Source organism: Etheostoma spectabile, chromosome 20 (genome assembly GCF_008692095.1).
Source record: "Etheostoma spectabile isolate EspeVRDwgs_2016 chromosome 20, UIUC_Espe_1.0, whole genome shotgun sequence".
In the NCBI taxonomy this organism is placed as follows: Eukaryota; Metazoa; Chordata; class Actinopteri; order Perciformes; family Percidae; genus Etheostoma; species Etheostoma spectabile.
Window position 1 is genome coordinate 5490473 of NC_045752.1, and position 20899 is coordinate 5511371.

At 40.1% G+C, this 20899-nt stretch overlaps 1 protein-coding gene and 1 long non-coding RNA gene across 2 annotated transcripts in view; one reads left to right on the plus strand and one right to left on the minus strand.

Annotated features, from left to right (window-relative positions):
- LOC116669674 (uncharacterized) overlaps nt 1–1760 on the minus strand; it is a 20006-nt gene extending 18246 nt beyond the window's left edge. The window contains exon 1 of the long non-coding RNA XR_004326834.1: nt 1751–1760. This is a non-coding gene — a long non-coding RNA (uncharacterized LOC116669674). The remainder of the gene's footprint in view (nt 1–1750) is intronic.
- Nucleotides 1–20899, plus strand: part of stxbp6 (syntaxin binding protein 6 (amisyn)) — a 64240-nt gene that overhangs the window by 7253 nt on the left and 36088 nt on the right. The window contains exon 2 of the mRNA XM_032499618.1: nt 5124–5343. Coding sequence (XP_032355509.1) covers nt 5190–5343 — 154 coding nt within the window. The 5' untranslated portion in view covers nt 5124–5189. The remainder of the gene's footprint in view (nt 1–5123; nt 5344–20899) is intronic.

A 20899-nucleotide genomic window follows, 5' to 3' on the forward strand; every position in this document is an offset into this window, starting at 1 on the left:
CAGAGCAGTCGGTTATACGTCGGTCTTAAGGTTTGCCAGTTTACCAGTAAACGCAACATTTTGTCCCGTCTGTTGTTTTTCAGACAACAGCAGTGACCAGTGCTAGTCGGTGCTAGTTAGCGTCTGTTAGCTGTTAGCTCCTCTAGGATGTCCTCGGATCCGCTGCAATGCTGTTTATATGGATATGGTTTAATTTTGCGTTACATGACCCATTTCGTCTGTAAAGCCATGCCTGTGTGGGATCTCTCCTCTACTACTCTCCACTTAATCCGCGCCCGGCCACACAGCGCCCGCCGGTCCACACTTCTGACATTTGTCCACAGTTTTAATTTTTTATTAACACAGCTGTACATTGTTAAGTATGAGAGGCAAACCAGTATTTGTACCAGTGTTTCCGCGGGTAACTCTGCTATCGCGGCCGCCACGGCGAAGAACACAGAAGAAGTTACTGAATGCAACTAACTTCAGTTGGTAGAGTAACAGCGTGTGAGACAGAGCTGCTGGACCTGGGCCAGAGATGTGACCCATGGCGAGAATATCATAGTTCATAAAAATGCAGCGCAGTGAAGATACAGACGTTTCATACACACAACGTGTGTGTTCGCCATTTGACCCGTGCTGGACCCGTTCATAATGAGTCATCACACTCCCTCTCGCAGTTATAAGTAGCCTATGTGACGATAAAATGAGTTTTGGTTAAAATCAACAAATAATCGTGAGAATAATCGCGATCAAAATTTTGATCAAAATAATCGTGATTATCATTTTGGCCATAATTGTGCAGCCCTATTTCAGTCTATACTTTAGCTTCCCAGTCCACATCTATACTGTGGCTCACTACTTCATATTTATGTGATCAATTTCTAATGGCTCACTGTCTAAATAATTCCCACGCCATCTGCCAGCATTTTAATTACATGAGCAGAAGAGTAAATATACTTGGTAATTCCTCGCTAGATGGATTTTTTTATTGCCTGCTTCAACTGGAGGTTTGGCTTTGAGTTGTTATGTCTCCAAAGGGAATTATAGACAGTGACACACCTTCAGTTCAGTGTGATGAGGCCTGTATCGTCCACCTTGTCTTTTGGTCCCCATTCCTTTGCTTCTGCAGCTTGTGCTTGCAGGTTCCCATGGGTATGAGCAAGTGGCTGTACAGCTAGCTCAAAGACCCCACTCCAAAGAGGTCCCGGAAGAGCCGGAAGCAGTGGCTGAACGGATTTCACATTTACACACTGGGCAAGAGGGGAGCAAGGGAATGGTGCTGCTCCTGTGACAGGCAATACACAGCCACAGTTAATGAAGTGTTTTTAAAAGGGGCCCTCCTAGGAAGTGGGGTGATAAGCAGCTGTGAAATATATGTACGCCGTTTTCACTGCCACATCAACTCCTTGGATACCTCCAGTACATCTACTCAGCCCTGCATTGTGAGCATTTCATTAGACGGCTCAAAGTCAAACTATACGCTTTGCATTGTAGTTGGCTACATTTCATTGCCTAGAAGCTCCTATCTTCCTCCTCTTGCTTGTTTTCTTTCTCGCTCCCCCTTCCCCTTATCCCTCCTTCCATTCATGCTTCAGCGGGCCACCTAAGGGGGAATGCACGCGTTTCCCTTTGCCTGGTGACAGCTTGCAGGGAGATGTGGGCAGCGTTCCTTCTCAGCTTGAGGAACTAGGAGAAGAGGGAAAGATGTTACGGATTAGGGCTTCCACAGAGAGGAACTCCGCTGGGTTGATTTGTTCTAGTGAGCAACAAGACGAGTGGCTTTTTGTTTTCTTCATTGTAGCATCCAGTAATTGAGAAGGGAAGATGGTATTATACGATATATACCAAGGGGCAGGAGTGAGCTCATTTAGGGCAGTTTCTCTGCATATTTCTAAATGAGTGGATGTGTACAGTATTATGTAGATTGGTTGATATATGATATAGTAATGTGCAATCGTTTTAACCCTCAACAAGCAAATATGAAATGACGACAATACATTTTAAATGTCTTCAAATTGTTTCAAAGTGCTGAAAGCTCTGATACAGAGTATAAACTACTGCCCTTGGGGAAGATGTGAATGCAAAAACCCATTCAGGGCTGTCGTCAGAATATGATACTTTCAGAGAACATGATGTCAAAGACTTTTGAGTGCGGTACTGTTCTTGCACTTTTTGCACAGTACAGGTGTTGCAGTATTTATCAGCGCTCAGTATGACATGCACACACAGCTCACAGCACAGTTATTACATGATGCCTGGCTTGCTCAACAGGTCCTGATTGAAAGAGCTTTCCTGCTTTGGACACAGGATCGTTTGCAAAACAACTTTGTTCTAGTGATCTTGAGTGTCGTATTTTTATAGGAAAGTCTTAGGTCTATTTCCTAGCCGGCATGTTTGGATGTTGGACATGCTTTAAATTCCAAAGGCATATTTATTAGCCTTTCTAATTACTTTCCACAAAATCTTGGCCCGGGTTTTTGTTTATTGTGAAGTCTAAGATTGCTGAAAGAGCGGAGAAGGGAAGATGGATAGAAGGAGAGGATATTTGATTAGACCGTAAACTGCTAAAAACAGTGCACAAAACAAAGTGGCCTTGCAATACATTTTACCTTATCTTAAACCTGTAATGTAACATTTGTGTCAGAGAAGTGATGCTTTAACTCTTTTTTTGTTGATCCTCTGTTCACATTACACACTAACTTTCCCTGTAATGCAATTCAGTATATAACTCCCCGTAACTGCGGTCTCACAAAACTCCACATAGATGACACACTCAACAAACATTGATCAAAAGTAGCTTCACGCTAATACTAATTATGGTTTTTTTTCTACTAAATGGTACCTCCTCAACTCGGACTGCGGTGCCCCGTCCTCCTTTTTCCATTGCAGACTAGTACCGCCTCAGGCGAGCGTGGCTGGTCGTCATAGCAGGAAAGTGACCTAACGTGACACAAACAGAACGTCAAAGGTGTGTTGTTTTTGATTCTCGGCATGTGACTGTTGCCACAGCCAGAAGACACATTTAGTTTCAAAAGAAGCTGGAGGCAGCAACAACAACTGAATGGCTAAACAATTTAAAAATAGCGGGTTTGTTCAGGACACCCCCCCGTCTGTCGCCAGCAATGATGACGTAGTGATTAGTGACGATTCTCTCCGACCAATCTGTAGTCTGCACGTTTTCACATCACGTTTTGGTATTGCCTCAGCTCGCTTGGAACCTCGACTGAGGTAGTACTAAAAAAAAGTATCTTTTGGCAGGTACCAGTGACTTTTTTTAGTAAAGGAAAACAAAAAAGGCGACTAGAGTGGAGGCGAGTCAAGCAGGTACCATGCAGTGGAAAAACGCTTTCTGCAGGGTTATTTATTAAATTGCATTATATTGTAGTTATGGTATTGTGATCAAATCTTCTATGTTCCACTGCTTGACTTTGAATTACCAATGACCACCAGTCAATAATGGCAGCCTTCCAGCTTCTTAAGTTTCGGGGTAGAGAAGTTTTCTTGTGCACTTTCCACTGTCCATGTAAACCTTGTACCGCTGCAGGTTTTGCTTTTATGAGAATCACTGAATGAAACTTTGACTCCAGTGACTTCTCCTCAGCTGCTGAGCACCCATTTTAAAGCTTACTGCACTGTTAGAAAACAACTTAGTGTGTATGCTCTGTTATCTATTACAAGGCAGTTTGATGAAGGCTTTTTTTTTGCAGTCTGGCTTGCAGTAGAGTAATTCATCGACTGGTTGAGACTGACGGCTAGATCTGTTCATCAGGGTGGTCTGTGCGGGATGTGGTTGTGTGTCTTGAGTGAGTTTGTGCGTGGCTGAGAAAATGATTAAGTTCCATTGTCCTCATGAGAGTATTTGGTCCTAATTAACCCACTTTTTTATGACTGTATCCTGCATGTAAGCACAGTTTTCCCTTCACACACCATCAGACGTACTACTGTGTCTCTCATGGTACATTCCCAAGAAATACATTCCCTAGTAGACATTGGCTTGTAATACTAGAAACTTGATTGCTGTTCTGTATCAGTGAGACTGAAGTCATTTCATCTCTGCGAGTGGAAGTGCTTCCAAGAAGAACATTGGCAAAGCATTTAAAGAGATTGAGCATGGAGCCTGATTGCAACACACAGAGACGCAACCATTCTCCATTTCGAAGCCTTTTACTTTAACGTGCGATACACTTTGAGCAGTAGAGAGTGTATGAATATAGATTGGTTGCGTGTGTGTGTACTTTTGGAGACCGAGGGTGATTCGCCCAGGGCTGAGGATGTGAACAAAACACGCAGGAGACATAAGCTTTACAATTTTAACTGTTCTTTAACAGAATGAGTTCTCCTGCTCACTTATTGTGTTTATATTTATACAAGGGTTTAATTCAGAAACAAGAAAAAGCAAAGCGGTAGGCCTTTGGCGCAAGGATCGTGTGTGTGTGTGTGTGTGTGTGTGTGTGTGTGTGTGTGTGCCTTCAAGCGCACTTGTGCAGTGGTGCAAAAGAACTTGCTAAAGTGGAGTATAGATCAGAGGGTGTGGTGATTAATAGATATCCTCTCCTGCAGTTACATCACATGTCTCATGGCTCATAAACTGTTTTGCCAATCACAGTGACGACAATAGAGACAAAATAAAGTTATTTAAAAAAAGAACAGTTTGATGAAGCAGTGTATGTGATAGCAGCAATCATTGCTATTTTACTCATTATTCTACTGTGTTTGAAGTTGTAAATGCTTACATTATATCTTGAAATGTTAGCAATGTAATACAAAAAAATAAAAAACTGTTTTTAAAAGTTTAAAAGTTGTAAAGGAGGCTCTGACACACACACACACATTTTCGGACTACCATCTCCAAAAAAATCAATTACATCTCTTTCAAAAATCTGTGACTTTGTTACTCTAGATAATCCACAGAACACAGTGTCAACTGTTTTCATAGATTTCTATGGACTATTTAATTGGATGAAAAAACTTTATCTCAACTATCTGGGTGGGCAAATACCAGGAGAGGCAAGTAAGAACGTATGTGTGTCTTTGTTTGTAATTAAGGAGACGTTTGGACAGTGAGAAAGCCAGACTTTAGTCTAGTTAGTCCAGTGCATCATTCTTTTTAATTCAATTTGCCGTTCTCTTCTCCTCTTCAGGAGGAGTGGATCTCGTCCTCTCCCCTTAAACTGTTCGTCAGTGGTTCACTCCTGCCAACTTCAGAGATGAGTGCCAAGTCAGCCATCAACAAGGAGGTCTTCATACCCCATGATGAGAAGATGCTTGCTGCAGTGCAGGTGAAGCGGAGGACCAAGAAGAAGATCCCCTTCCTGGCCACTGGTGGTCAAGGAGACTACATGACTTTCATCTGTGTCTCAGGTCAGAAGACACATGAAAAGCTCTGCTCTTCTCTTCTCTTCAAATGTGTCTGTGTTAACTGGCGTGTGTGTGTGTTTGTGTGTTTTAACACTTCTTCATTGTCCTATTAATGTTCACACTGATGTGTTTACGTTTCCTGTGCCAATAAAATCGCACTCTAAATCAATTTAACTGCTGGGCTTTAGGTCAATCCTTTTTAAATAGATTAGATCTACACAGAAAGTGAATAATTGTTTCAACCGAAATTGAGGTTTTAATTATTTTTAATAATAAACGTTAGCTGTGATATTGCTTGTTAGTTGAATAGGCCATGCATATTATTAATAAGGACAATAGCTAGAGCATATTAATTTCACTGCCAGCAGAACTGCTTATGAAGATCAATGACATTTTCTGATCCTACCATTTAAATGTTTATTAAACTCCGCCTTGGCAGCAGCAGATTCCATCACTCATCGTTTAAAGTTGCTTAATGGCGTCTAGGAGGAATTTTTATCAGTGCGGCACAAAGGCCAGTGCAGACTCTCTGTGGGGTTTCAAAATCCACGTTGCCTTCCAGAAGTCTAGTAACTGTGTTTACACTGTTATGGGGCTATTGCATCAAAGCCATTGGTGTGAAGCGCAAGTCACAATTAACAACAGGATTCTTTCATTAATTTCATTTCTCCTTTGATGTGGAAATAAATGTTGCTTGAAATTCACTTGTTCTTATGCCAGTTCTCATCAGTGATCACCTACCCAGCAGCAGCCTTCACCTCTGTATCCCGTTTGAGCTTTGCTGCTCCAAAATTGATTAACGTCAGTAAAAAGCCTAGTAACTACTTAGGCTAAGGACATGATCTTGTAGGTTTCTTGAACAGAAAACATGACAATATATGGACATATTAGAGATTGATCTTGCGTGGGAACTGTTAGTTTGAAACCCAAATGTGGCCTAATTGCTCAGTCTATTCATTTCATTTCCCAGAGCCCAAAGAGATGTTTTGAAATGATTGTTTTGTCCAACCAATTAAAGATATCCAATTCACTTTACAGTGGTAAGAAAACGTAAAGTCTCTTGTTGAAATCTGCAATGGTTAACCTTTTTGCTTGATAAATGGTTTAATTATTAAAATTATTGGTAACTGGGGTGGCTCTGGGGTTTAAGGCGCTGACCATGAAGCGCAGTGCCCCCTGTTTGTCCCAGGACTTGGGATTATTCCCCATCACTCTCCTTATTTCCTTGTATCAATCTACTTCTTAGTTTTTAATAAAGGCAAAACATTTCCACAAAAATTTATGAATTAACCAGATTTAACTAAACTAATTGACTAAAAGCCATTTTGTGTGCGTGTGGTTGGAGCAACAGTCAGTGACTCCAGCCTTGCAGTAAGGATGTAGAGGTCTAATGTTGGACATGTTCGACTAAAGGGACTGTGAGATGTTGCATTCTTTACTTTTTATATAACCCTGCTGAATAGGTGTTCTTTCTGTTTTGCTGTATGGGGGATGCAAGTGGGAGTCAATGGCCTTTTTTTAACGTAGGACTGAGAAAATTCATTCACTGCCCTCCTTGCTTGTTTTAAGTAGAGACATCACGCTATTTATTCCCTTTGCTGAAAAGCCTTTTGTCATTCAATGTTGATGTTATTTCTAAAGGAGGAACATTTTTTTTATCGTATTATCCTTTTCAGTTACAATATGCTGTGAAATTGTGTTGCAAAATGTTATAAAACAAATCAAACTACACAGTTTTTGGCCACAGCTAGCATTACCACAATTGCCCCGAATTGATGTCTTGCACTAGTTAGCCTATTACACGTTTTTTGTTGTTGTCTGCTGACATTGCTCTATACTAACAGTCTCCTGACTAAGCTGCTGTTTTGTATCACTTGTGGTCACATGAACAGCAGTGAAGGCAAGCAGTGTTTTGTAGTTCACTTAGTCATGTGGCATTTCTTTAAGCCTGCCACGCATTGTTTGAATTGTGCCTGTGTTTGGGTTCCCGTGCATGTACTCTATAGCCAAACCATGAGTGTGAAACCAGTGCCTCCCAGCACATTGGAGATACAAGGCTGGTGTGTGGGACTTTGAGTGTTCAGCATTTGTGTGTAAACTATGTGAAAGCACTGTGTGTACAAGGGTGGGGGAAGGGGGCTGCTGACAGTCTCATGGCTACAGTAGCAGATAGTTGAGAGATGAGGGGCCATACAGTGGCAGAGTTATGTAATCTGTGGTATGTCACGACCAAAGGAAGCTAACAACATGATGAGCTGTACTATAGAGACTGCTACGGGCACTTCACTCTCAAACAGGGTGCCAGGATGAAACACTAGGCCGTCACCACTGCTCAAGCTCCAGAATCATTTGCTGTTATATAAACGTATACAATTATTAAGTTAATCGCCAACTATTTTGATAGTCGATTAATTGTTTTTTTTTTAAATAATCCCCATGAATTCCCATTGGCATGAATTGGAGCCATCGCATCCATCATCCAACAGTTTTAAACAAGTGTTCTCTGGTGCAGTTACGATAAGAACACAACACCGAGTTTGCCAGCATGTAAGCATGTCGTACATTACCGAGCCTGTTTGTAACCCTAGGCTACCGTTATCTTCGCTTCACCTGTTCAACTAACTTTAGCATTTTAAATAGCACACTGTCCTGCTGTTACAGACATGGATTTACCACAGACAATTGCCTCGTTCAGAGACTCATGGCAGTGCGTTGCTGCTGAATGAACATAGAGGAAACACAGTGTATATTTGCCGTTACATTTGGCAGAAGAAAAAAAAAACTTATTCAGGCCTGATGGGGGATACTGTTGGCCTCATAAGACTTATAGTTGAAATACATACAATGACTTGAGTACATGAGTTTCTTATCCATTTGGAATAACTCACTGCTTTCCCAGGCATGTGATATGGATGTTATGGAATTGACCTTGTAACCACAGCAGGCAGTTTGAGCTGTCTTTTCAGTGTGGGTTTTTAAATTGGCTAATCACATGGCTTTTTGTCTACAGATCTACAGTACATCTATCAGTGCAACAACAGGACTTGGACAGCTGCTACTTGAAGAGCAGTGCTTCTTGTTTTAGAGTTACATGTGGCTCTACAAAAACAAGATCGGTTTGGCTCACATAGCTAACTGTTGTTTGGCTTTAGGGTGAAATCTTACAAATCAGTTGTACGTCACCAAAGAGGAAAACAATACTATTCGGAAATTCCCTGTAGCAATAAACAGATTTTCATTTTTGTCCAAGGCCTAAATCAGTAGTAGGCTATCTGAGTAGACAAAATGCTACTACATGTTTTTGGTACATGATAAAAGTCATATTCATGTTCTAACCTTTTTTGTGTGGTTTGGACAAACGGCTGCATTTTGTCCACTTTACTTTGCAGTGTGCTATCTGGCAGGTACCATTCTGGGTCTTAGTCTACTTCCGAGTGGAATCTGGTCTAGTTTCTGGTGAGAACACAACGCAGGACCATTGACAAGATCATGTGAAATATATAGGCGATACAAATGTAAAGCTAAACTAAACTGATTCCTTTGCTAATCATGGTAACCATTTTCAATGTTATGTTGCAGAATGGAGTCAGGATATATCATTTCCTTCCTAGTTTTCTAGCTGTTGTTTCTAGCTGTCACTATCAAGCACTATCAAGAGTTTTGTAAGCTCAGCATGACCATCAGAGGATAAAAAACCCTCCAAGCACAGTGACGGGAAGTGTTTCCAGACTTGTTTGTCATAAGCCAGTGTGAACCGAAAGTCTGCAGACTAGAGCTAAAATGCAACAATTGGGCACACAGCCTAAAGCACTAAAATGGTTTGTGATTTTTTTTTTTTTTTTTTTGTTATCAAAATTAGTTCATTAATTGACTTATTGTACCAAGTATGGTACAAAACTAAAGTCGGCGGTCTTGCTCTGGCTTCACTGCACCTCTGTGACCGATAGATGCTTCTCGTCTGTGCTGTGATGAGATTGCTATGATGTCTTTGATCTTATACATGTTCACACAGAGTTTCTCAACTACACACAGAAATGTATGTTAGCGCTTTCACAACAGCATCAGGGGCCTTGATGACATAGCATAGTGCTGGAGCTGAGCCAAAAGCTCAACATGGACCAAGTTGGTTAGTGAGCTTTCTCTTTGATCACTGGGCCTCATGCGGTGCCTTTATGGCTGGACCTCAGGGCTGAAACACTGGACCGCCCACAGAATGTTTGGCAGCAGAGATGTGGAGCCAGTTGAGCTAGATAAGACACTGTGAAAGTTGACTGGTGGTATAGCCTATTGGTTTTTCTGATCTGAGAGGAAAACACATTTTCTTCCTTTCCCATCCCATTGCTCCTTCGAGCAATCCTCATGAGTTTCACACCTTCTTTTGCCCTTATTGTTTACATCCTTGTCTGTGTATGTGTGATAGCTACAGGTTGCTGGCTTTGGTTTCTAAATCATATTAAGGAATGCCATCCCCTTGATTTCAACTATCTAACTTAGTTTGATTGATGTAAGCCAACCTAGTCTAATATGATATAAGCATGGTTCTAACATGATTTTAACAGTATCCAGGTTTCTGACAATGTATACAGTATGTATTCTCAAACCGGGAGAAGGCCTCTTCCAGGTGTCTGAATCTAGGAATTTACTTTTACATATGCACATTGCACATATAACACATAACTGGGACACTCAATCATAACCTAAGACTGTGTGCACACATAACCATACTCATTTATGCTTTATGTTAATATGTTAATTTTCTGTGGGAAGCATGTGGGCATCCACGTTTTATGGATGTATTCATGCACAGTGTGTTAATGCAGGCATGTTACTTTGTGGGATGGTTAACATGTTAGATGTTAATTGTATGTGTAGGCTGTGTGTCCTGTGTTTGTCATCCTGAGAATCTCATGCTGTTGTCTTGGTGAGTGTGCACATTTTTTTGTGTGGTTTGATGTAGTGTTTTGTTTATCTGTGTGGTGTTTGTTTTTGAAAAGTAGAGTATTCTTCTCTATCCCACCTGGCCAGTTGGAGGTTGAATAACGTAAAGTAGGAAGGATCTACTTAATCGTATGATGTATAGGGATTATTTCATTTGATGACAACTGTAAATATAACTGTAAAGACGGTACCAAAATTCTGAAAACATGATTGTACTTGTTTTTCTATAGTACCGTAGGGCACAGATAAACAGAGCCTCATCTCCATGGATGTACTAAGAGAACGCTCATCTCTGTGCACTGACGGCTTGACCTGACCGCAGTCAGGCTCTGGCTTTATCGTACATCTACAGCAACTGCTTTCACGTCTTTAACTGGAGCTTCCAAACAGAAACTACATTTTCTCTGCCGTTGTCTGTCACACGATAGCTAACGTTACTGACATTAGCTAATTTTAGCACTTGTTTTGGCGGACCTCTATAACATCAGTTAAGTTAACTTTAAGCAGCCCGGTTCTATGTGAGAAATAACAACAACGACAGAGAGAAACAGACGTGACTAAACATGCTTGCTGTGTGGGAGTTCTGGGTGAACCGCACGCTGGCTGTGTGGTGATGCCAGGCCTCAAATCAGTGAGCTGTGGGTCCAGTAGACTGTTTTCTCCAGAATCCATGTAAATCACGCTTTCCTTGCCCCCTTCACTCAAACCTCTCCACTCGACACCAAAACAGTAACAGAAAGTTAAGAGAGAAAAAAAATGGAAAAACAGTGAATTGACGATGTCCCTCCCCCCAAGTGTTATCCTAAAATACTAATTATGAAGGAGGACATGGGATTTGTTTGTTTTTTCTTACCGTGGTATCGACTTGATATCGAGAATGAAATTTCATTGGTATTGGTATCAATGACTTTTTTGTGTGCGTTTTGTTTTACACACTGTGGTATCAACTTTGATATTGATTATTGTGTAATTTTGGTGGTATCGGTAGAGACTACTAGATGTTTGGTATTGTGACATATGGTAATGTAGAATATAGATTACACAGTTACCACACCAGTTTGTTTATTGCGCTTTCCACTTCACTCCCTTCATCATTAGCAGCCTTGTGACTATTGATTAGATGGTGAGATGGATGGGCAAGCAGATCGTTTAGCTCATTGGTATATTCAGCTGCTTAGAAAGTCAGATTAGTTATGACTTTGCTTACTCAATCCAAGAAAACATCAGTCTAACTTTCTGTAAATACATATTAGGTTGTAGGTGTGTTGCCAAGGTTAGTCCATCCTTATACTGTAAATCCAGATAGAAATAGAAATGAGAGACCATGGATACATATTTCGAAAGATCTGGGAGGTGTTAACACTGCCCCATAAAACCATAAAGATTGCATGGTTTCAAAGATATACAGAAGGTATAAAGTTCAAAGTTAGAAAATGTGAGTTTTCTCTCAGTTAAACGTGGACTCAGAAAGAACTTGATGCGGTAATAAACAAGTTTCTAAAATAGTTGGTGCTACATTAGGGTGTAGGTAAAACTATGACTTTAAGGAATAGTTTGACATTTTGGGAAATAAAATGGGAAACAGCTAGCCTTGGCACATGTTCTTATCAGCATTTTCGGGTTTAGTTTTACTTCAACATTGCATCCAACTGGTAGAACTTTTCTAAACATCTCAGGGAGTCTGGACAAATGTTTGTTATCGAGGTTTAGCCAGGCGTGGGTGTGCGGGTGGTCTGTGCTCTGTTGTGAAGAATGTTGCCTTCTGTGGGTTTCTCACAGGGCCAGTGTAGCAGCAGTGACTACAGCTGGCCTCCCGATATTTACTGAGAGCAGATCAGCTCATTTTCGTGCCAGACTACTCTTTAAAACTTGGACTGTCTTCACCCTTCACTCTTGCCCCCTCTTATCATGTAATCCTCCTTCTCAAGCCCTCTCTTCCAATCTCCTCTTGGCCAAGTTGGGGGGGTGTCTAGGAGACCTAAGACAGAAGGTACATGGTAAGAGAAGGAAAGGGCAGATAGCAAAATGGAAAGATTTAAGAGATAGAATGATGATATTAAAGAAGCTTTGGAACAGTATGCAGGAAAAGATGTCAACACACGCTAGGACTGTCACTTCACTGTCAGAAGTTTGAGATTTTTTAAATGACAGAGCTATCATACACACAGACATGCTTTTTAAGTGTTAAAATACATATATTGAACATTCATATTAATTTTATATTCATTAAACACAAAAAAATCTTTCTTTGATATATTGTCATTTACAAATTGTTTGTTGTTAAGAACTAAATTTGAGTGTCGATGGATACTAGATGAGGCATAAAATAACAAATTTCTGATGATGGCTTCTGGCCTACTAGTAGAAAGTAGCTCACAGAAATCCGTTTGAGTTCAGTTGTTTGGGAACTGTGTGTCCTCTCCTGTAGCCCAACAAAAGACCTGACAGCAAACTGAATTCTTTGGGTTCTTGTTGAAAATACACAGTAATTGCAATCAGACTATTTCTTTAGTCTAACAGTTGAAAGGCCAGAGTAAAATATTTTAGCTCAAATTGAATTTACTAACATTTTAGTAATTGTACTTGTCCTTGTCCGCCTAAATTAATTAAAAATAAACATAAAAAACTAGTAGGCTATTTGCAGTGGATTAAATCGTTTTTGACCTAATTATTTTGCATTGAAATGCTGACACTCGTCTGTCGGCTCTGACAGCGTTGGATCACGTGCATATGCGCAATATCATAGCCTATGATTTCCAAAAATAGTACTATGTCAGCTTGGGTTATCAGCACAAGAACTGTTGAGGAATATGCAACATAATATAAAGACAATTGTTTTTGTTATATGTTAAAATAACTGACAGACACTATCATTTCTGTTGCTCTGTGCATGTCCTTGGACCGAGCGGCTGAACATAGGAGCTGCTTTGCGGCTGAGACACGAATAGATTATTAATTTAAAGATTTTATTCTATATATACTGTATATTTAAACATGTGGTCAAGCGCAGTGCCTCGCTGTGTTGTATTAACTCTGAAACTTTCTCTTTGAGTCCCTCACATTTTGCGTTTAGTCCATGTGTGACTGTGTGGCGTGCTGGCGCTGTATATGCAGGTTCCAAAACTTTTACCGAGTTCTTTAAACCTCAGCCCTCCACAACAGCAATGGGCCTCATATCCTGAACAATAAAGTCATCAGTTCCTTCCGTGATATTATTTTTGTGTTTGGGTGATAGAGGCTTAACATCCAGTGGGGTCTGGGTGTGTCTGGGGGACGCTACCGTTGTTGCGGGTGGGTACGCCTGCAGTTATAAAACGATTATTAGACTATGAAATATGCCAATTCTGATAAGTTCATATAGCCTACTTAAAACAGACAGGGCAACCTAACGCAGACAAGTTAGCTTACTGTTTTTAGGTGATATGCCATGTTAGTAGTCGAGCTGCGATATGCTAACTGTTGCTTGCAGACTTTTCATTAAAGTATTTTTCTGTTATCTATTTTTGTAAAATGCTGCCACACTGCTGATGTCTTCCGACATGGTAGAGGAGAACTGACTGGAAATTAAACGCACACAAACCACCAAACCAATACTTTCTTGTTCTTTCTTCAATCTGTCCCCAGTGGGTTGGGCTAATCCCAAAAAAATTAAAAACAAGGGTGGTGTCTGAAGACAGACTGTTATCTGTGAAACAGGGGTGCTCTGAAAACACCCCCATTAGCAAGTAGTATTTTCCACCCATAGACTGTAACGGTCTATACTTCCACCTGATGAAATTAACACGGCAAAAAATCGACCAATCAGAATTTTGGTCAAGCCAGAATGTATCGACCAATAAATCGACTAGTCGACTGAGAGATTACAGCCCTAACAAAAACCTCTCTCTTCAGAAAAGCTAGCATGTTTCGTCCAGTCTACAGAGAGTGTGTGTGTGTGTGTGTGTGTGTGTGTGTGTGTGTGTTGGAAAATCAGTACATGCCCCAGTGGTTGTGACCACTGTCTTCACAGTGCTTTTCTATACCAAAGCCAAACTGTCTGTCATCCTTCTGCATCATCCCCTCCTCTGCTCTTTACTGTCCAACTCAGTCCTGCTTGTCTTCTATCCAAACAGGACTTTGGTTCACCGGACAAACCTACAATCTTGCTTCATGATCCCAGAAGTGTGTGTGTGGAAACAGTAGGTTGATTATTTCTAGCAGGAATTTGATGATTGGTGTAGTGGAGCCAGTGCGTGGTTGTAAGTTTGGAAGACATCCTCTAACTCCTCATTCACTCTTTGGCTGAGACCTTGTATGCTTAGAGAATATATTTGACTTCAGGGAGTTATTTGTGGTTAGCTGTGGTTTGCAGCTCATTTATATTGTTAAGTTGTTTCTAGTTGTTGTGGTGTAGAAATGCATTTCCTGTCCTGTTATATTCCTAAATTGAGGTAGTCTTGAGGGAAATTATTCCTGTGTTCAGAATGTACTTCAATTAGTTTGGGTGAGATTGATTCCAACCATTATTTTTAAAAGGAGGGATGCTTAGAGCATGCAGTGTTATCCACAGGAACGATACAGTAAACAAAGATCACACTGTAAAAAAAGTTTTTGATCTGACTTTAAAGTGATACAAGAGGTGGTTCCACTCACAGTCCCAGCTGGTCATTACAACAACACAACTAGGTGTGGTTCTTCTTAACCTAAAGACTCCCCTCTCTTGTTTTGAGTGTTTAGAGTGAGAGAGGTTTAGTTTCTGGCCTCCTTCCTGGGTTGAACCGTTGTTGTTGTGGAAGTATTGATAGGACACGGCAGCAGGGAATGGCCCAGGAAGATGAGGCGATGTGGCCACTTAGGGACCATTTAGGAGGTAATTATTGGAGAAGAGGACCACACCACACATGTTTTTGATACTGTGTACTCTTACCATATGCATTGGCTCACAATCACCGTGTCAACACAATTCCCTGCGTACCTGGAAGAAGTCATCTTTGTCGTGTTCTCAGATTTTGTGTTGTGCAAACAAAGCTTTCACACCAGACCCTTCCTCTCATCTGTGTAGTGTGAAATGAGGGGGAAAAGTGGAGGAGAGGAAGCAAGAGCGAAGAGCCCCAGCTTCATAAAAGTCAGCGATCCATATAATTAGCCAATGCTCTGCTCTTGTCCAACTGAGAGATTTCACAACGAAACATTTAATAACCAACTTCAGTTACTAAATCAAACTGACTTTCCAACACATTTAATTTGGCTGTATTAAGGCGACTAAATTCTCTGAAGATATTGAAAGTACAAATGGCACATATGAAGAAAACATTTTTTATGATCTGTGTCTGGGTTGAAAAAAAGGCTTATTTGAGAAGAGTTCCTTCTTATTTCACAATGCATTGACATTCCTTCATTATTACAAAATGTCCTGGCAGTAGGGATGCACGGTGATATCGGCACAACATTGGTATTGACCGATTAAAAACTTAAAGTCACATTGGCATTGGCAGATATGAATATTTCTGCCGATGAGCCTTGCCGATAGGGTGGCTTGTTTACTATGCGCACATGACAACCGTGAACGTAGCATGAGCGCCAGCAACTTGAACTTGTAGTCTGTGTGGTGGTGTTTCAAGATATGTAAAATGGTTAACAAACCTGCTATTTGCAGTATTTGTAAAGCACAAGTATTGCGAGGAGGCGTAAACAACACTTTGTCCCTCACTACAAATATGATTATGCATCTTAAGAGCCATCATCCTGAGCAGCACAGAGACTGAAAAGTAAGAAGTAAAAAACGTCGGCAAAAACTCATCAGCAGCTTCTACTTCAGTCTTTTGACAAAGCTAGAGAATACAGCAGCGACCACCCAAAGGTAAAAGACCTTAACGACAAAATCATTGAATGTATTGCTCTTGATCCCCAGCTGTTTAGCATGGTGGAGCCATGCCTAGCTGGCGCTACTTTTCTGATGTGGCCTTTCCTGAACTCCAAAGTGTTGTCCCCTGTCGCATTGAAAAGCTCCTCGCCAGCGTTAGTTACATTGGCTTTACCACGGACATTTGGACAATGTTTGGACAAGTGTGAGTCCTGTTAGTATTTTGAGCCTCACTGCCCAGTGGAGACGCACCCTTAAAAAAGCTGTTCGACCTACACTCACAGGAATGCTCCAGTTCTCACACAGCAGCTGCAATTGCATCTGCATTTGATTATTTGTTTGTGAAATGGAAAATGGAAATAGAATGCATGTCGTGCTACGTGTTGACAGTGAACGGCTCTTTAGCCTTGACTCTGGCATTTGGCAGACCTGTTCAAGTAGGAAATGACGTGTATTTCTTTTTATTTGAAAATGTACTTTCATTTATTTTACTCCTAAGGACTGTAGTTTGAAGTCTGCACTTAAAAATTTGGCACACTGGCATATCATTTCCATGTGAAATAATTTAACTATTGTTATTATTGTTATATATATTATAATATAATATATATAATATATATATAATATATATATATATATATATATATAATATATATATAATTATATATATATATAATATAATGTAACACGATTATTTCACATGACTTTGGAAACGTGTTGCATTTATTAAAAAGCACCTTTCAACAATTTTAAACATTGAACATTTATTGTACTTTTTGAACTATTAAAAAATATGAATTTCAAATCAAAGTATAAAGTATTTATTCCGCTATTTTACTTCACAATCTCTTAAAACAAGTAGGCAACATTTTGGCAAAAAAAACAAATTCCAGCAACTCAATCACGAATATAAAAGGCGGCCCATCATCAGGCCCAGCATAACAGCAAACAAGTAACTATTAGTGCATGTCTTTAGATAAATAATAGGCAACAGACTCGGTTATATTTTGTGCCTTTCCAAATTCAACGGATAAGGAGTTGCGCTGTACAGTGTGTTTGTTATGGATGTCTGGGTTACGGAGGATGTTGAGGGAGTTGATTGCCGTTTCTGTTTCTTTATTAAATTGTCATAGGTCACTCTGTGTTTAATTTTCAAGTGGTTAAACAAATTCGTGGTGTTCCCTTTACTTGCAGCCACTACCATGTAGCAAATCTTGCACGTAGCATGTTTCTGCTCGTCGTCGGATTCCTCAAAGCCAAACTGTTCCCAGACAGTGGAGTTGGTTTTGCCTTTTTTGCTTACCAAACGCTGCTGTGGCTGCCCTCCTTCTGCCATCTTTACTCTCGCTAAGTTTTTAAATTCCAGCGAGTAACATGCACGCGACCTGCCTCCCTGACGGCGTAGGCTGAAAGCGTTTGGCTTCGGGAGGGGCGGATGTGCGCATGACGTGTGTGCGCGCGCGCCATTCAGAACACACGAGGAAATTACAAAACAGAACATGGCAAAATAATCGTTTTTACTCGATTGTACTATTTTGGTAATCGTTGGGAGCCGAAATCGAAACCGAAACCGAAATTCAATTAATTGCACAGCCCTAGTTTTAGGCAAACGGCACTTCTATATTGGGTTTTTAACACTCTGGAGACCTAGTCTTTAGCCCATTATGTCAAGTCCTGCATCCTGTTTGCTTCGCTCAGCCCTGTTTTAACAACTCAATTTGACGTAGACTTGAAAGGCAAACTTTTGCCTTCACAACAATGATGTCAGAGTCCATGTTCTGGACTGCGTGCTCTCTAACAACTCTCTTCTGTCAACATGTTTGCAAGATGGATTCTCCTTTCAGAATATTGCCTCCCATTCAGCTGGTATACATTTTGTGACATTTTCTCCTCTGTTTCTTTTCTGTGCAGTGGTTTGTTCTTCAAACAGTAATAAAAACAACTTTTGTTTGTCTCAAATGGCTTCTGCGGGCTTGGGGAATCAAAAGTATGAATGAAATAGAGGATGAACGAAACTAAATTGGCCATACCCTTGTAGTATGTGCTTTTGCTAAAATATTTAGGCCAACTGATCAAATAAGACAAGACATTTACTGGCAGTAGTTGACGTACAAACATTAGGTTGTTCTATGTTGGGTGTTTGCCAGCACACTTCTCGAATATGCTGCAGAAAGAAAACAATTTGTCTCACAAGCCACAGCCCTCCTGGATGAAAACTCTTGGAGTTTGGGCATGTTCTTCCCAGTGATCAATGCCATCCTCTCTTCAAGCATTTACAATGGCGCAAACAGAATGCTTTTTTTATTCAAATAATTTATCTGTCTCCGTTAGACTGCAGTGACTTTAGTGTACTTAATTGGGCCAATTATTTTTCACAAGCAGGGGAAATTAGATCAATATAATTAACTTCATCATTAGTGAGAGAACAGGTCAGGAGTGGAAGGAAGGGTGTAAAGAGAATTTGTGTAGGGGGATAGTGGGAGATGGTTATGTTAAAGGAGAATTCCGGTCTAGATAGATAGATAGATATAATATACACTACATAATCTCCCTGGCTTAATGCCTCCAGTACAATTTATCATCAATTTGGCTGATAAAACTTTGGTACATCTGCAAAAAGTATCCAGCTGTGTGATGTGTGTAGTATGGCTAAAATGCTGCTAGATGGCATATTTAAGGACTCTAGGTAAAGTAAGTTTTTTACATTACTATACACTGTTTAAAATGTACAAAGAGAATCAGTGTTTGTCTTTATGCATACTCCATTGGGTCAGCAGATGGCTAACGTTAGACCCAGCGGCAGTGGGTCAGCGGACCGCTAACATTAGACACAGACCGCTGTTCAGCTCATTCCCTATAAGCACAGCGGAACCAGCAAGCCAGCCAGTCGGTGTTAGTTGGCTAACGTTAGCTTGCTAATTCTGCCTTAACGTTACCCCTTCGCCACATTGTTCACAGAAAACGAGACAAATACAGATGTCACTCATGGCGATAGCAATGCGCTTTGTGTGGATGAAGCATGAAGTTAATTTGACTCATTCAGCAACGGGCTCGCTGCCTCGTAACGTTACTACTCCACTGCTCGTTTGTCCATCAGTTATTGTAAAACCTCAGCTCCACAATTTACCGGATTACATATCGGCTAATAATCAACTGTTAAGTAGCTACAACTTTTAAAGGATCCCTTGGTAAATCAGCCTCTGCCGGGTAGAAAGTGAAATTGTAGACAGAAAAAAAAGTTAACGCCAACATCTAGTGACAACATCCATTGTTATGTCTACAACATTATTTTAGATATAGTATAATTTCAAGTTCAAGTCACCACTACTTCTGGTGATACACTGCACACCGGTGTGCAAAGTATTACTTTGTATGATGTTGTCTGGAGATCATTTTTTTCTTGTTGAAGGGGAAATGTATTCTTGGGACACATTTGTTACTACTGTTTCAACTTAATTGTATTAATGTTGATAGTGTTTGGAGGCTTTCATGTTTTTTTGTAATATGCATTAGCAAAACACAAACAAAAATAATAAAATGAGAAATTTTTAGTGAAACGTAAATGTACTTTACAAGTGCCTCAAAAAGTTAATGTCAAACCCTGTATACATTGTAAGATTTTATAATTTTGTATTGATGGAAATAGTTGGGTAAAAGTTGACCAATCTGAAAGAGGCCAAAAGCTTGGGATCTACCGTATTTTATTGAATAAAAGTGATGAATTTTAATGAATACAAATTTTAGTTTGGCTTCATTTCCCTTGTGTTTAATGTACAGGTGCAGCCAGTAAATCTGTTAAGTCAAGGGTCCCACTGTTACTCTGCTTGTCATGAAAGACTTATCATAGACTGAGATATATGAAACTTTCAGAGGAGGATTAGGCAGTACAATATTGTGCGTGCGTGCATGTAGTGGAAAGATCAGAGATTGTTGGTGGAGAAAAGGAGGAAAGATCTCAAGGGTCCAAACTTCGGATATAGTCTTTACTGGAAAGAAGGAGGGTTTGAAATGGAAAGTAAAAGCTTGAAAGCGATTACGGTTATTAATCTACCATGGTTATAAAAGCCTCAGCACCACATTGAAAATGGATGATCTGTAGTGTATATGTCCTCATACTTGCTCTGACTGTATGTATTCATTTTGTTAAGTTTCAAAGACATACGTCTTCTACACCCTCCTGGTTGTTGACCCGTGACTTGCCTTCATTTACAATTCTTTTGATGGCCAAAAAATGTGTCATAATACCTCAAGTGCTTCATAAATAAAATATCTGCATGTACAAAAGGGGCTGATCAATGTGTGCATGTTCTTTTATCAATTATTAGATTCTCCACATATACACATCCATGTTGCTCAGTGATTAGTATCGGCATCATTATCTTTCCTTTACAATGTTTTTGTAGATATTTACTCTCAATCCTTGTTTTTCATACACACAGAGATGTCTCTTGTCAGCTCTATGTATCATAGGTCTAATAAAGCTGAAAGCATACTGTACCTAAGCCACTACCACAGACATACACTAAAAAGCAACGTGCTATTATTTTCTAATAATACATAATAATAAAGTATTTTATTTATGTAGCACTTTTTGCAACACTTAACAGAGTTTTTAAAAGAGAACACACATAGGCTACTACGGGAATTCACATACTGAAATACTTCACTTTAGTGGGCCCACTCTCTCTAGCTGTCCAACTATCTCCCATTGATATATGTTTACTGTATGGTAGTTACTGCAAAATGGTGTGTGTGTGGGTGTGTGTGTGGGTGTGTGTG